The sequence below is a fragment of the Phoenix dactylifera genome, unplaced genomic scaffold (assembly GCF_009389715.1).
Source record: "Phoenix dactylifera cultivar Barhee BC4 unplaced genomic scaffold, palm_55x_up_171113_PBpolish2nd_filt_p 000188F, whole genome shotgun sequence".
In the NCBI taxonomy this organism is placed as follows: domain Eukaryota; kingdom Viridiplantae; phylum Streptophyta; class Magnoliopsida; order Arecales; family Arecaceae; genus Phoenix; species Phoenix dactylifera.
The window spans coordinates 821,872-837,434 of NW_024067715.1; the positions used below are offsets into that span (position 1 = coordinate 821,872).

Sequence of the window (15,563 nt, forward strand, 5' to 3'; positions counted from 1 at the left end):
ATAAAGGTTATATTAGTCTTTGGAAAGCCCTAAGAAGGCCTTCCCAACAATAGGTGAAACCGACAGAGAGGTTTTCACCGCTCCTTCCCAAAAACTTAAAAATTCCACCGATTCAGTAGTTCAGAATAAAGATCCAAGCCTAAATAAGGTGTGCTTTTTCTCTCCTATCTTATTTCCTCATTTTTTGAGAGGCTTCAAAAAATAGCTCGAAAATTACAAAATAAGGAGAGAACGTGCCAAAATTTTTGATTTTAGCTTGATTTTATTATGTATTGCAGATTTATGGACGATCTACACGATCATATAAAAAATTTTAATTTTTGGATTATATATAATTTTTAAAATTAGAAATATATTTTTGGATTAAAAAATAAAAGAATTTTTAAAAATAAATAAAAATTACAAAAAACTGTAAAATCAAAAACATATTTAGGAGCATGCAAACTATTCTCCATAAAAATTTGATGTCCATTCATTCAAGTTTTGATGCGATCATGCGCACAGTAGCCTAGGCCTAAATTTAAAAAATATTAAGAAATAAGCAGTCTTTGATACATGTTCAAGGGTCCAAAAAAATATATGTAGCATCCATTATTGGGTTCTACATGGATCTAAGCTGAAATTATTTTTTAATATATTAATATCTAAAAATTATTTAAATTCAAAAAATAATAAAATATATAAATAATTTTAAGAATTATAAAAAATTACTACTACATATTACATAATTCAAAAATAATTCAAAAAAAGTGATTACGAATTAAAAATTCTTAAAAACTCCAAAAAAAATTGGTATGCCGGTACGAAACTGGCACGCCCTAACCGTACTGACACGGTACATTACTAAACCGATACCAAACTGTACTAGCCGCCAACCGATACAGTCCCGGTACCGGTACGGCAGACCTTGGGTGCAAGCATCATTTTAGATGATATGCTTTGAAGCAAGGTACGCCGAACTAGTATCGATCGGCGTACCGTGGAGATCCGGACCGGTTCGGTACCGGTTCGAACTGATCTACAAGGTTTTCTGCATGCGGGGCATGCTAGCGAGGTTCCGAGCGCTTTCTCTGCGCCTCACGCGATGCCGTAAGGCGGGCCGGCTTCCCCTCGCATGGGCACGCGGCCCCGCACGCCCACGTACTGGTGCAAACCTGTACGATTCGCACCAGTACGTCTTTGTACCGCTCGATTCTAGCTCTTTGAGCCGGAACCATTTTCCACCGTTGTACCGGACCGATTCGGTACGGGCCGGTTCAGCATACCATGCTTTGAAGATTAATCCATAAGACTTTTCTCATTGGACTTTTGGATTTTAGCATACATATGGATGCAAGGTTCACAGTCTCGGTACTGACCCCATACCAATACCATCCTATTAAACTATAGGTGCATGGTACGATATGAGACGATAAGGCATACCGAGTGTCGATATAGTACAAGAGTACATACTAGTTTGGTATTGGTGCGGTACAGTACCAACCGGTACGACTATGGATGTGTACAAAATATGAAAAGTGAACCATTTTACTACGGCATAAGTGTTGTAAGTATCATTTTAGAATACATACATTGAATACACCTTTCTATCAAACATTTGGATTTTAGTATTGTTTTTAGGTTTAAGGAAATTTATGAAACCTTAAGATTTGAGAAATACTTTAGCATTTGGAAGTTTAAAAATTGGTTTAGAGCCAAAAATTGGGGTTTCGAACTAAAGTTAGGAAATCAACTTTTAATTCTTGAGTAATTGGAATTTTAAATATTTTTTAGTTCAAATAGGGTTATTTCCTTAATTTTGTGTACTGTCTAAAGTAACTGAAAGTAGAAATGAATATAAAAGGAGAGGACTTTAATCATATTTAATTGTCTTTGTCTCTCTGTCTGTCTTAATCTGCTTGCCGAGGCACCTACTAATTGGACCTCCTTGCCCAACAAAACCTAAATAATTGTACTTGTGGGCCCCACTTGTAAATGACCTACCAAGGTGCCAGAGGAACCGACCATGCGAAGTGGGCCCAACGTAAACCTGAACCACATGTAAGCTTATAACTCAAGCCAAGGAGGGCAAGTCAAGGGAAGGAGGAAGGGTAGCCTAGCTAGGAGGAAGGAAAGAAGAAGAAGAAGACGATGATGATGATGATAAAGAAGAAAATGATAATGATGATGATGATGATGATGATGCTGGTTTCAAATCTCCAATCATTAGGTAACTTTCTTCATTGCTTTGGATTTAGTTTTTCTTTTATTAGTGCTACCTTTAAATCTCATAACCAGTTTTGAGCTCATTCATGGTTTTAAAATTCTAATTAACATGATCCTTTCCAAAATTAAGATTTTTCTTGTACGTGACGTCCCCATATATCTTGAGCTTAAGTATTATTTATTTATATTTTGAAATCAATCTGAAGATTTTGTGTTTTGATATTCCAAGTCATAAAGTCTTTTTCAAAACTATGGATTTCCTTGTAAGGGACTCTTTCATGCCTTCAGAAATTAAGGTTTTATGATCTGTTTTCTGATTTTGAATCTCTTAGTCACTTCTAGGTTCGTGTGGTCGTACAAATTCAAAATCTTAGTATTTTCTCAAAAATTAATGGATACTTTGAAAGTAATTCTTCCATGTGATTTGGAACCAAATTCCACTTGTTTCTTTGAAATGTAATCAATATCAAAATTGTCATTTTGAAGTTCTAAAATCTAAACATTACTGCTGTTTGTAAAGCCTGCGGTCTTTGAAATTCTGACACTTCCATTGAATTCAATTTTAAAGTTGATTTGACACTTACCTATTCTTACTTGAAAATATGGAATTAATTTAGTTTTAAAATTATTTAATTTGAAAATTTTGGAATCATGTATGTTTTTAAATTGTTATATTTTGAACAAGAATATCTCTGCTGAACTGAAATCATGTATGGAATCTTCTAAATGCCAATTTTGAAAGTGCATGTTCTTTTTGGAGCTTTTGTTAAATGTTCAATATGGAATTTGATGAATTTTGTTAAGCATGAAACCTGACATTATCATAAATTAAAAAGTGGACCCTTAGCCAGGAGGTATATGAGTGGGCCCACTTGACTTTCAGTCAGAAACCACTGTCTAGGTGGTATTTCATTTGGATTACCAATGAGGATCTTAGTTACCACCAACCAAGTGGTTTATGAGTGGTCTCACTCGAATCATTGTTGGGGAATGTTCCACTGGCTATGTGGTATCTATGGACCCTCGGCTATGTGGTATGAGTAAGACTCAAGGATATGAGTGGGCTCATTTGCACTAGCAATGTTAATGACTGGCCTTAGCTGAATTATCAATAAGGATAAGTAGTCTCGCTTGCATTCGCACTGAGGATATGAGTGATCTCAAGGGTATAAGTGAAACTTGATAAAATAATATGAAACTATACAAAATATTAGAATTTGATGTAAATGTGTTTTGATTGTTTCCTTGTTTCTTCCTTATTAGTGGATTTTAATTTCTGGAATTTTCATTATCAAAGCAATTAAATGAACCACCTGAACTTTCAAAAAATTACAGTTCGTGATCTAGTGTGAATTACCTAAACTCTTCTTGACAATCACACATTTTGACTCTTTCATCACATTTCTCAATAAAACTTTTGATTTCACTTTATTTCAATAAACCCACACTTGGATTCTTACAAATAATTTGATTTGTATTATGATTTAAGATTCATGCATTTTTAAGTGAAAAATTCTTGACCATGATCAAGGTACGCCGAACCAGTACCGGTCAGCGTACCGGTGGCAACCCGGACCGAGTCGGTACCGCTTCAGACCATACCGAATCGGTACCGATCCGGTCCGCCGCGAGAGCGGGCGCGGGACTCTATTCCGCGCGGGATGAGTTTCCATCGCTTCCATGGGCGAGGCCGCGCGCACGGGCGCGCTTTGCTGCGCGTTCCCCGCGCGCACGCAGCTGTGCTGCCCAACGCGTGGGGGCACTCCCCCGCGCGTTTTCCTGCGCGCGGGCAAATTTTTCTGTTCATTTTTTTGCGCATGGGCGCGATTCCCCGTGCACTACCGCCTTCTTTTTCTTTTTCTTTTCTTCTTGTCTTTTTCTTTTCCTCTTGTCTTTTTCTTTTCCTTCTCTTCTTCCTTCTTCTTTCTGAAGCTTCTCCTACCTTCTCCTTTCTTCTCCTCTCTCCTCCTCGCTTTCCCCCTTCTCCCGTGAGCAAGGAAGGGCAAACGGAGCTCTTGGGAGGAAGGTGATCCTCGTCGGGGTGCTTGGGAGGGGGTCGGCCCGAGGCCCGGCCTCCCTTCTTCTTCTTGTCTTCTTCTTCTTCTCCTCTTTCTCTTCTTCTTCCTCTTCTTCTTCCTCTTCTTTCTTCTTCTTTCTTCCTCTTCTTTCCTCTTCTTCCTCTTCTTCTTCCTCTTCTTTCTTCTTCTTTCAGTCTGGGTCGCATTGGTACGCTACATGGACCAGTCTAATACATGCTGAGCCGGGCCGGTTCAGCATACCATGACCATGATAGAATTTCACTTGCTGAGCTTAGTAGCTTACCTTTTCTTTTATATAAATTTTTCAGAGTGACTAGTAAAAGCCTAAGCAAACCTACTTGAGGAGATAGATTTGATATTTCAAAATTAATATTTGGATAATCAAATCTAGTGATTATCGAAGCGACAGCAGAAACATAGTTTTTCATCTTGTGTTAATATCATTGAAGGTATCATATTGTGAATTTTGTTTTAATATTTTGTTGGATGTCATAGTTGAGTGGATTTTGTTTTAATATTTTGAGTTATATTTTAGTTATACATTGTTGGATGTCATAGTTTCTTTTGAGGATTTAAATTTTAATGAAGTTTTAATTGATTATAATGGTCACAACTTGGCATTCGTCAAGATCAAATTTCGGGTCATGACATGCAATGACTTGGCGATTGACTTGCGAAGAGGATGGGGGCATCTACTAAGAGACACAACTAGGGAGGCAATTCCCCAAGAACTCAAAGGACTTAGTAGGAATGGACCTACCATCAACCTCTAGTACAACTGAAATGCAACTCTTCTTTAGTTAACAATGAAAAGAAAATAGATAGGAAAAAGGATTTTGACAAGTTAAATATGTAATTTGGTAGTTAATACCAAGAGACTATACTGATATACAATCCATAAATTTGTGGCCATGCATAGAGGGTCAAATTACAAATTGACATATAGAATATCTTTAGGTTTCTTGGAGGCAAGGAGTTAAGTATTGTTTACTGGTGACATGTCAACCTAGAACTGGCATAGTTTCATGTCGTGCGAACTATGCCAATGCTTGGCATTCTTCTACTTACTGGCGTGGCAGCATGACAAGTATTGGCACGCAGCCAACACCGTGCCAATTCAGCTGGCACTCAAAACAGTCTTATTAGTACAAATGTCAGCCTTACGACAAAAATCAATTGCCATTCCTTGAAGAACTTGATTCTATTGGAACATGATTCAACCATATCATAGCTCAATAGATTTTATTTGTTGATGTTCTAGTAAAGTGTAGGTGCATCGGCCAGATTTCATTTTGTTTCAATACGCACTGAATCCTTTGGATTGAATCCTTAAGTGCGTTGCAATGAGGCTTACATGTTTTAGAATGATCAAAAAGGACACGTGATACTATCATTCAAAAACCAACTATAGTACACCAGATTAGAGTGGAGTAAACAACTTCCATATTTCTTTATTATGTATAACACAAACCCCTAAAGAGGTTAGTATGCCTCAGTACGGGCCGGATACTGTATCGATATCATATCGGTTCGGTACAATATGGTACGGTACACCTCTGTTTTGAAACTACTTCTTAGCCATTTTTCTCAATTTTTATTTTGGTACGCCTTGATATAGGTCGGTACGCCTCGGGACGGGCCGGTACACACCTCGGTACGCCTCGGTACCGGTCGGTAGACCTCGATACAGGGCAGTATATCTCGGTATAGGGCGGTACGAGGCTTGTACCAACTTGAAGTTAAGTTTTGTATCAGTTTTCTCCTAATATAGTATGGTATGCCTCATACCGGGTAGTACGGTAGACCATGCTCTTGAGCATGGTCGGATGTTTGTATGAGACATGGGGTTGACCACTTTTTCCAATAGACCATGAGGTTGGCCTAGTAAAATTTCAATAGAGGTCTCACTGAAGTGTTGTTTCTATGACAATATATTTGCCAATAATCCCATGTCTTTGGTTACAACTATTTTTCTTGGTGCATAATTTGACACCATTTATTATAAATTTAGATCCACAAACCTTTAAGTGTTGGGTTGTGGAGCCTGATCCATTCCCTTTTTCTACACCCCTATGTGCACTATGGTGGTGGAGGATCAAGGGAAGACAAGCCGGAAAGAGTTCGAGAAGATTCAGAGTTGAATCAGCAAATAAAAAAATCTTCAGCAAGGTCCGGAGTCGACTCCAGCAGACTTGGAGTCGACTCTGGCACGCAGGTAGACTTGGCACAGCTTTTTGGAGTCGACTCCAGCAGACTTGGAGTCGACTCCCCAGTGTTGGAGTCGACTCCCACAGGCAGATAGAGAGGCATTTTTTGTGAACTGTTGCCGAGTCGACTTGCAGAATTGTGGGAGTCGACTCGAGCACGATTTTCACGTGAGGCTGAGTTATGAACCGGGTCCAAGCCAAGGTTTTTTGAGCCCTAATCAAAGTAAGAGATTGGGAGGTATATATAGACTTCTTGAGGGACACGAGAGGGATGTTGCAACCTTGAGAAACCCTAGAACTCATCAACGAGAGGTTCCAAAAGTAGATCCTTTGTGTGCATCAGGAAGACGACGTGTTGCTCGTCTTGAGAGAGATTGTTTGCTGCGAGAAAGAGAGTTTGTTCTTTTCTCTTGAATCTCTGCAACTTCCTTTGATCATATAGTGAAATATTGATCTGTGCGGCTATGGACGTAGGAGCAAGAGACTCCGAACCACATAAACTTGAGTGTCTTGTGCGTTTGCTATTGTTTTTGCCGTGTTCCTCTTTCTCCTACTATCCTTTATATTCCGCAATCGTAGGGTTGATCCCTAACAACTGGTATCAGAGCTATCTGGTTCGAAGGAAAAGTGGGAGCAATGGCAGCTGAAGAAGGCAAGGTCAAGATTGACAGATTTGACGGCAAAGACTTTGGTTTCTGGAAGATGCAGATCGAAGATTATCTGTATCAGAAGAAACTTCATCTACCTCTTGAAGCTATGAAACCGACAGATATGTCACAGGCCGACTGGGATTTAATGGATCGTCAGGCTTTGGGAGTTGTTCGCTTGACGTTGGCTCGAAACGTTGCGTTCAACGTTTTGGAAGAAAAGACAACAGCAGGTTTGCTGAAAGCACTGTCGAATATGTACAAAAAACCCTCGGCCTCCAATAAGGTGTACCTGATGCGCCGTTTATTCAATCTGAAGATGAGTGAAGGTTCCTCAGTTATGGATCACATCAATGAGTTCAATCTGATTACGAGCCAGTTGAGTTCGGTGGAAATCAGTTTTAAGGATGAAGTTCGTGCTCTAATTCTCCTATCCTCCTTGCCAGAAAGTTGGGGTGCAACGGTGACAGCTGTAAGCAGTTCCTGCGGCTCAAACAAACTGAAGTTTGAGGTCCGAAATCTGATACTCAGTGAAGATATCAGAAGAAGGGAGTCTGATGTGAAATCTGGTTCGATTCTGAACACATCTGAAGATAGAGGAAGAACTGTACAACGCAGTGAAAACCGTGGCAGATCGAAGTCTAAGAGGAGGAGCAAGTCTAGATCGAAAGGTGATGGCTGCTAGCATTGTGGCAAGATGGGCCACACGAGGAAGAATTGTTGGCTCAGAAAGAAGAATCCAAGCAAGGGGCAGAACGAGGAGTCCGTGAATGCAACCACAGATGAAGCCAACGATGCTTTGATTCTCAGCGTGGACAGTCCTATGGAATCGTGGATACTAGACTCTGGAGCTTCGTTTCACTCTACCTCACGGAAGGAGTGTATGCTAAATTACACTGCAGGAGACTTCGGAAAGGTTTATCTCGCTGATGATGAGCCTTTAGATATTGTGGGGAAAGGTGAAGTTCATATCAGGATGCTGAATCAGTCAGTGTGGAAACTGAAGAATATGAGGCATGTCCCAGGCTTGAAGAGAAACTTGATTTCTGTTGGGCAGCTTGACAGCGAAGGGTATGTTACTACCTTCGTAGGTGGTTCATGGAAAATTACCAAAGGAGCTATGGTGATAGCACGTGGGAACAAGTTGGGGACACTCTACATGACCAATGACACCAAGGATACGGTGGCATTAGCAGAGACAAGTGCAGATAGTTTTCTTTGGCATCGCAGACTCGGACATATGAGTGAGAAAGGTATGAAGATAATGGTGAAGAAGAACAAGCTAGCAGATCTGAAAACTGTTGATGTAGGTCTCTGTGAAGACTGCATATTTGGGAAGCAGAAAAGAGTCAGTTTCTCAAAGGGTGGAAGAACACCGAAGACAGAAAAGCTAGAGCTTGTACACACAGCTGTGTGGGGGCCTTCACCGATTGCATCTCTTGGAGGCTCACACTATTATGTCATGTTCATCGACGACTCTACCAGAAAGGTTTGGAATTATTTCATTAAGCACAAATCAGAGGTATGTGTCACCTTTAAGAAGTGGAAAAGTCTAGTGGAGAATGAATCTGGTGCAAAGATAAAACGACTAAGGTCTGATAATGGCGGTGAGTATGACAGCAGCGAGTTCAAAAAATTCTGCGCAGTAAATGGAATCCGAATGGAGAAGACAATACCGAGCACACCGCAGCAAAATGGGGTGGCTGAGCGAGTGAACAGAACCCTGAATGAGAGAGCCAATAGTATGAGGATCCATGCTGGTTTGCCCAAGATGTTTTGGGCTGAGGCAGTCAACACCGCAGCGTATCTGATAAACAGAGGCCCGTCGGTTCCCCTAGATTGCAAATTGCCTGAAGAAGAGTGGACTGAAAAATTAGTAAATTTGTCATACTTGAGGGTCTTTGGATGTGTCTCCTTTGTGCACATCAATGCAGAGAAAAGGGACAAGCTAGATGCAAAGTCCAAAAAGTGTTTCTTCATTGGATACGGTACAGATGATTTTGGTTACAAGTTCTGGGATGGGCAGAACAAGAAGGTCATCAGAAGCACGGATGTGATATTCAATGAGTGAGTTCTCTATAAGGACAAGAATACTTCAAATCTTGAGAATGTAGGGGAGCAAAGCAAGGAAAAACAACTTGAGTTGCAAGAGATTACAGAAGAAGACGTTACCAAAAGAGCTCAGATAAATCCTGAAAATTCAGAAACTGTTGCGGCACAACCTCAACCAAGTATACCGCAGCTGAGAAGATCTACAAGAATCTCGAGACAACCGGATAGATATTCATCCTCTTTACATTATCTGCTATTGACAGATGGAGGTGAACCCGAGTGTTATGAAGAAGCCATGGAAAGTGAAGATTCGGTGAAGTGGGAGTTAGCCATGAAGGACGAGATGAAGTCCTTGGATAGAAATCAAACTTGGGAACTCAATTCACTACCAGAAGGCAAGAAGGCTTTACAGAACAAGTGGGTCTACAAAGTTAAAGACGAACATGATGACAGCAAAAGGTACAAAGCAAGGTTGGTTGTGAAAGGCTTCCAACAGAAGGAAGGTATCGACTACACTGAGATTTTCTCTCCGGTAGTCAAATATTCAACAATTAGAGTGATTCTGAGTATTGTGGCAGCAGAAAATCTATATTTGGAGCAGTTGGATGTTACGACTGCATTTCTCCATGGAGATTTATGAAGACATCTACATGCAGCAACCTATCGGCTTTGCAGTCCCTGACAAGGAGAACCTTGTATGTAAGCTAAAGAGAAGTTTGTATGGTTTAAAACAGGCCCCGAGGTTGTGGTACAAAAAGTTCGATGCATTCATGATCAACAATGGTTTTGCAAGATGTCAAGAAGATCATTGCTATTATCTTAAGGTACTTGATGGTAGTTTTATCATCTTACTCTTGTATGTTGACGACATGTTGATAGCCGGACCGAACCTACAAGAGATTGAAAGATGGAAGAAAGAACTATCAAGGGAGTTTGCAATGAAAGACATGGGTGCAGCAAAACAGATGCTTGGGCTGAGGATTGAAAGGGATAGGGTGGCTGGAACACTGAAGCTTTCTCAAGCTAACTACATTGATAAGGTGTTGAATAGATTCAATATGACAGAAGCAGATCCTGTGAAGACACCTTTGGCGAGCCACTTCAAACTTTCAAAAGAGCAATCACCCAAGGATGATGAGGAGCTGAAGAAGATGTCAAGGGTACCATATGCTTCAGCCGTAGGCAGCTTGATGTATGCTATGATATGCACGAGACCCGACATTGCACATGCAGTGGGAGCTGTGAGCAGATACATGGCCAATCCGGGTAGACAACATTGGAAGGCTGTCAAGTAGATCCTAAGATATTTGAAAGGTACCAGAAATGTAGGCTTGTGTTATAGAAAAGGCAGTCAAACACTACAAGGTTTTGTGGATGCAGACCTAGGAGGTGATACTGACACTAACAGAAGCACCACAGGGTATGTTTATACCGTAGGCGGGACAGCAGTGAGCTGGTTCTCACAACTGCAAAAGATCGTTGCTCTTTCGACAACTGAGGCAGAATATGTTGCCATTACAGAAGCCAGCAAGGAGATGATTTGGCTGCAAAACCTTCTGAAAGAGCTGGGCAGAGAACAGAACTGTAGTGTACTATTCTGCGACAGTCAGAGTGCTATTCACTTAGCTAAGAACCCAATGTTTCATGCGAGAACGAAGCACATACAGTTGAGATATCACTTCATCAGGAAGTTGCTAGAAGATGGCAGTTTGTTACTGAGAAAATTCAAGGAGTAAAGAATTCAGCTGATATGTTGACTAAGACAGTCACTACAGAGAAATTGAGGCGATGCATGGCCTCAATTGGCCTCCAAAGATAGTTGAATGGAGGTGCCGCACAGAGAATACAGATCAAGATATGGAAGTTTGTTTACTTTTAAGATAGATGCACGACTGGATGTATCAGTCTCCAAGTGGAAGAGTTGTTGGGTTGTGGAGCCTGATCCATTTCCTTTTTCTAGACCCCTATGTGCACTATGGTGGTGGAGGATCAAGGGAAGACAAGCCGGAAAGAGTTCGAGAAGATTCAGAGTTGAATCAACAAATAAAAAAATCTTCAGCAAGGTCTGGAGTCGACTCCAGCAGACTTGGAGTCGACTCTGGCACGCAGGTAGACTTGGCACAGCTTTTTGGAGTCGACTCCAGCAGACTTGGAGTCGACTCCCCAGTGTTGGAGTCGACTCGAGAACTCCAAGAGTCGACTCCCACAGGCAGACAGAGAGGCATTTTCTGTGGACTGTTGCCGAGTCGACTCGCAGAATTGGGGGAGTCGACTCGAGCACGATTTTCACGCGAGGCTGAGTTATGAACCGGGTCCAAGCCAAGATTTTTTGAGCCCTAATCAAAGTAAGAGATTGGGAGGTATATATAGACTTCTTGAGGGACACGAGAGGGATGTTGCAACCTTGAGAAACCCTAGAACTCATCAACGAGAGGTTCCAAAAGTAGATCCTTTGTGTGCATCAGGAAGACGTGTTGCTCGTCTTGAGAGAGATTGTTTGCTGCGAGAAAGAGAGTTTGTTCTCTTCTCTTGAATCTCTGTAACTTCCTTTGATCATATAGTGAAATATTGATCTGTGCGGCTGTGGACGTAGGAGCAAGAGACTCCGAACCACATAAACTTGAGTGTCTTGTGCGTTTGCTATTGTTTTTGCCGTGTTCCTCTTTCTCCTACTATCCTTTATATTCCGCAATCGTAGGGTTGATCCCTAACATTAAGTGCATTCTATCATAATACTCTCATTCTCTAAATGGGTACAAATGTATGTTTTACTATTGAGAAAGCATATGTCTTTAGATCAACATTCATCAAACCAACCCAAGCCGGATGGTTGGGGCCATATTGAACCAAACCAACATAAAATTGGGATGATTTTGTTTATCAGGTCGGTTCGGTTTATAAAACCCCTCCCTCACCCCCACCACCCACCCCACCCCACTCCCCCCAACACCCCCCCCCAAATGCTCGCTCGCTCTCTACCCCTATTCAAAGTTGTGACCATCAGCTACCCTCAAGGTAAGCTTCCCCCTCTCTCTCTTTCTCTCTCCCCCTCCCTCTCTCTTCGACAGGTGCTCGCTCACTTGCTCTCTCCCCCCTCTTCAACGCCATGACGTTGTCGGATGCCCTTGAGTTAAGCCTCTCTCTCTCTCTTTCTCTCCTCCTCCCTCTCTCTCTAGCGGATGCTCGCTCGTTTGCTCTCTCTCCCTCACCTTCGACTTTGCGATGCTGTTGACCGCCCTAGGGGTAAGTCCCGTCCCTCACTCCTCACTCTCTCTCTTCCTCCCCCTCCTCCCTCTCTCTCTCCATGGTTTGTTATGCCTAGGCTCGATATGATACATACTGGTATCAATCGAACCAGTCACCGATTGATACAAGCCTCAGTATCGATCCAACAAACCTTGCTTCAGATGCTACCTTTTATGAAGATAAACTTCCCTATTATAAGAAAAGTCATACTTTAGAAAATTCTACATTCTCTTTAGAAAATTGTACTGCATCTATGTAATGGTCACAATGTACTAAAAAGCGGCTACGGTATCCATGTTGTGAAGGAAAGAAAGCGCATATATATTACAAGGGCCGCACATAGAGGTGTATATGCATTTAGTAGTTTTAGATATTTTAAATAAATAAAAATACTAAAAACAAGTAGTTAGTATAAGAGAACATTGTCAATATCATGGAAGAGTTACCATCAATGCCATGAAAATTCGAAACTCAAGAAGTGATTTAAGCACACGTGCGGCAATTTGATTAGATTTTGCTAAATTTTTAGTATAAAGAGAGAGTTTTGGCAACCTTGTTATCTAATCCTTTTAATGTCCTGAAACCCTAATGCCTTAATTAGGGGCTATTAGGGTAGGCAAGAGTGTGGGGGGCTTGATGTCTTATCATTGAAAAGGAGTCTTCATATGAGGATGTCAAGAAGAGGTGGATCACCATTTACCATTTCTTTTTGCATGAATAATGATGGAGGCTTGGGAATCACAACTCCTAGATACAAGAAACTAATGCTGAGTTCAGAACTAAATCATTTTATATATTTCTGTATCCTATGACATTCATATGTGTTGGAGAAGAAAGAGTGGATCTTGTAGGCCCATTCAAAATGGTAACTTGTGTATTAAACATAAATGCTTTGGGGGAAAGTAGGAAGCAAGAAAGATAAAGAACAAGTGTGAATTAAAGAGACTGTATATTATATTTGACACGAAATTTAAAGTGGTGTAGAGGACAAGATAGGAAGAATTACATATTTGAGAGATAGGTATTTATATAATAATATATCAATCATGTGCATAAGGAATAGACTATGGAGTGTCATGCCAAAAAAGATCCATAATGGGGAGAATCTTGTGAAGGGAAATTAAAATTCTATTCACTAAAAGAGATAAAGACTTTTAAACATTCGCTGCTTTATGATAATAGATAAGACTTGATCCACGCTTTAGTGATTAATTGGAGCTCGTACCATCAAGATGTGATGTCTTGTTCAAAACATTCCTAATGGTAATAAGACGTTGGTACTTTGAATCATAAGGTACAAGGTGGCAAAAATTGTGAATTATTAAAATTTTGCTCATATAAGTACTTTCATATTTGCAGTTTTTAACAATTTCAACTGTTATTATAACAGATCCCAGAAACCTACTTTTATGATTCATTTTTTTCAGAAAACCATAAGAAACATAAAAATTTTGTAATTGTACCAGTACTTCCGCCAGAAATACAATTGTTTCCAATAAAATTAGCAGAAGGGCAAACATTATAAATTAATGAAGTCAAAGTGGTAAGCACATGACAAAAATAGTATAGGAGCATGTGGGAAGTATGAGAAAGATATCCTAGAAGAAGAGTGGGAAATCAAATACTGTTCAATTGTTAGATTTCAGAAAAAGTCCAATCTTGAGAGAATTTTATCCAACAAAAAATGAAATTATAGTAATTTGTGCATAGCACTGAAGGAAACAAAAGCAGTTGAATTAAAATAAAGACTTGTTATGCTACTTACTCACTGATAGCCTCATACACAGTCCCAAATGATCCACTTCCGAGCCGCTCTCCTCGTATCCATGCCCTGATGTTCCTCTTGAACTTCACTTTGGTTGAAATAGCAATCATCGCATCGTCAACCGTGCTGGATACATCACTTACATTATTCAATGTTGACCTGGTAAGGTATCCAGTGGTCTCTCCCATTGTCTCATCCCCTTCAATGGCTTCATCCAATTCCCACTCATCCTCCTCAGAGTCAAAAGAACCCCTCCCTGCTTCAGCACCCATGCGACCGTCTTCCTCAGGAGCAAAAGACCTCACGATGTCCCAAGCCGAGCCCGCCTCATCAACAGGAGGAAAGGACATTGACGGCGGGGGGGCGAGAGTCAGCCTTGATGGTTGAGGAGCAAGAACTGATATCACCGGCGGCGGCGGCACAATAGCCGGTGGGCGGATGCCTCTAATTCCTCCATCTCTTCCTCCAGAACCTCCATAACAATGCTGCAAATTCTCTTCAGCTTCATCTTCTCTGACGTGAATTCCAACTCGAAACTTATCGGGCAGACTGCGATCGTCTTCGGCAGCAGTCGAGAGAGTCGGCGACGTACTGGGAATGGAATCACCAGCGGCAATTGGATCAGAGCGGAGGAGCCGGGAGGGGGGGAGGAGGTCGGAGGAGGAGCGGGATTTGCGTGCCTCCCAGGTGGAGGCGGGGATAGCGAAGTCCTCGGGGCCGGAGAGGCCGAGGTTGCGGCAGATGAGGTCGACCTCGCCGTCGCCTCCGCCGATGCGGAAGCTGGTCTGGGCGGAGTAGGCGGGGGGGAAGCGGGCGATGTAGACGCCGGGCGCGTCGTCGCTGGCGGACCAGGGCTCCCCGGACGCATCGTCGTCGCTGGCGGACCAGGGCTCCCCGGACGCCGGCTCGGAGTGCACGTACTTCATGGCGTTGCGGCGGTCCAGCCGTGGGACCCGCGCCTTCCCCTCCGGCTGCGCTCGCTTGTAGTCCATCAATAGACGGAAGGCGGCTTGGCGGCAGGGGTTGTACTTTGTGCTCGTGGTGCTGACTCCTTCCACGGGCTGATTAAACAACGGTGCGGTGGATACTTGCGGCTGGTTAAAAGGATGTAGTTCCGTCAATCGAACAGAGTCCTTGACGTCGGCTAGAGAAGACCGAGCAGCACCGCGTTTTTCTAAATGATAGATACTATGGCCCTGTTTGGGAAGCTTTTGGAGGCCAGAAAGCATTTTTTGGCCCTCCAAAAATATTTTTAGATGAAAAACTGTGTTTGGTAAATTTTTCAAAAAGCTGTTTCAGCTTTTGCGGGAAGCTGAAAACAGCTTTTGGGAGGAAGCTCCAATTTGGAGCTTTTGGGAGGAAGCTGTTTCAGCTTTTTTGGAAAGGTGTATTTTTGACAAAA

At 41.8% G+C, this 15,563-nt stretch overlaps 1 protein-coding gene across 13 annotated transcripts in view; it reads right to left on the reverse strand.

The window, feature by feature from the left end:
* LOC103696066 (mitogen-activated protein kinase kinase kinase 9-like) overlaps nucleotides 1-15,274 on the reverse strand; it is a 73,590-nt gene extending 58,316 nt beyond the window's left edge. For 3 of the 13 annotated variants that reach the window (XR_005507480.1, XM_039117179.1, XM_039117178.1), the window contains exon 1: nucleotides 14,162-15,269. Coding sequence is in view for 8 of the 13 variants with exons in the window: in XM_039117179.1 (XP_038973107.1) it covers nucleotides 14,162-15,153 (992 nt within the window). In the remaining 5 variants the exon portion in view is untranslated. Of the gene's footprint in view, nucleotides 1-14,161 lie in introns of all 13 variants that reach the window. The other 10 variants (XR_005507476.1, XM_039117172.1, XR_005507477.1 and 7 more) reach the window with 7 other exon arrangements.
* Nucleotides 15,275-15,563: the final 289 nt, after the last annotated feature.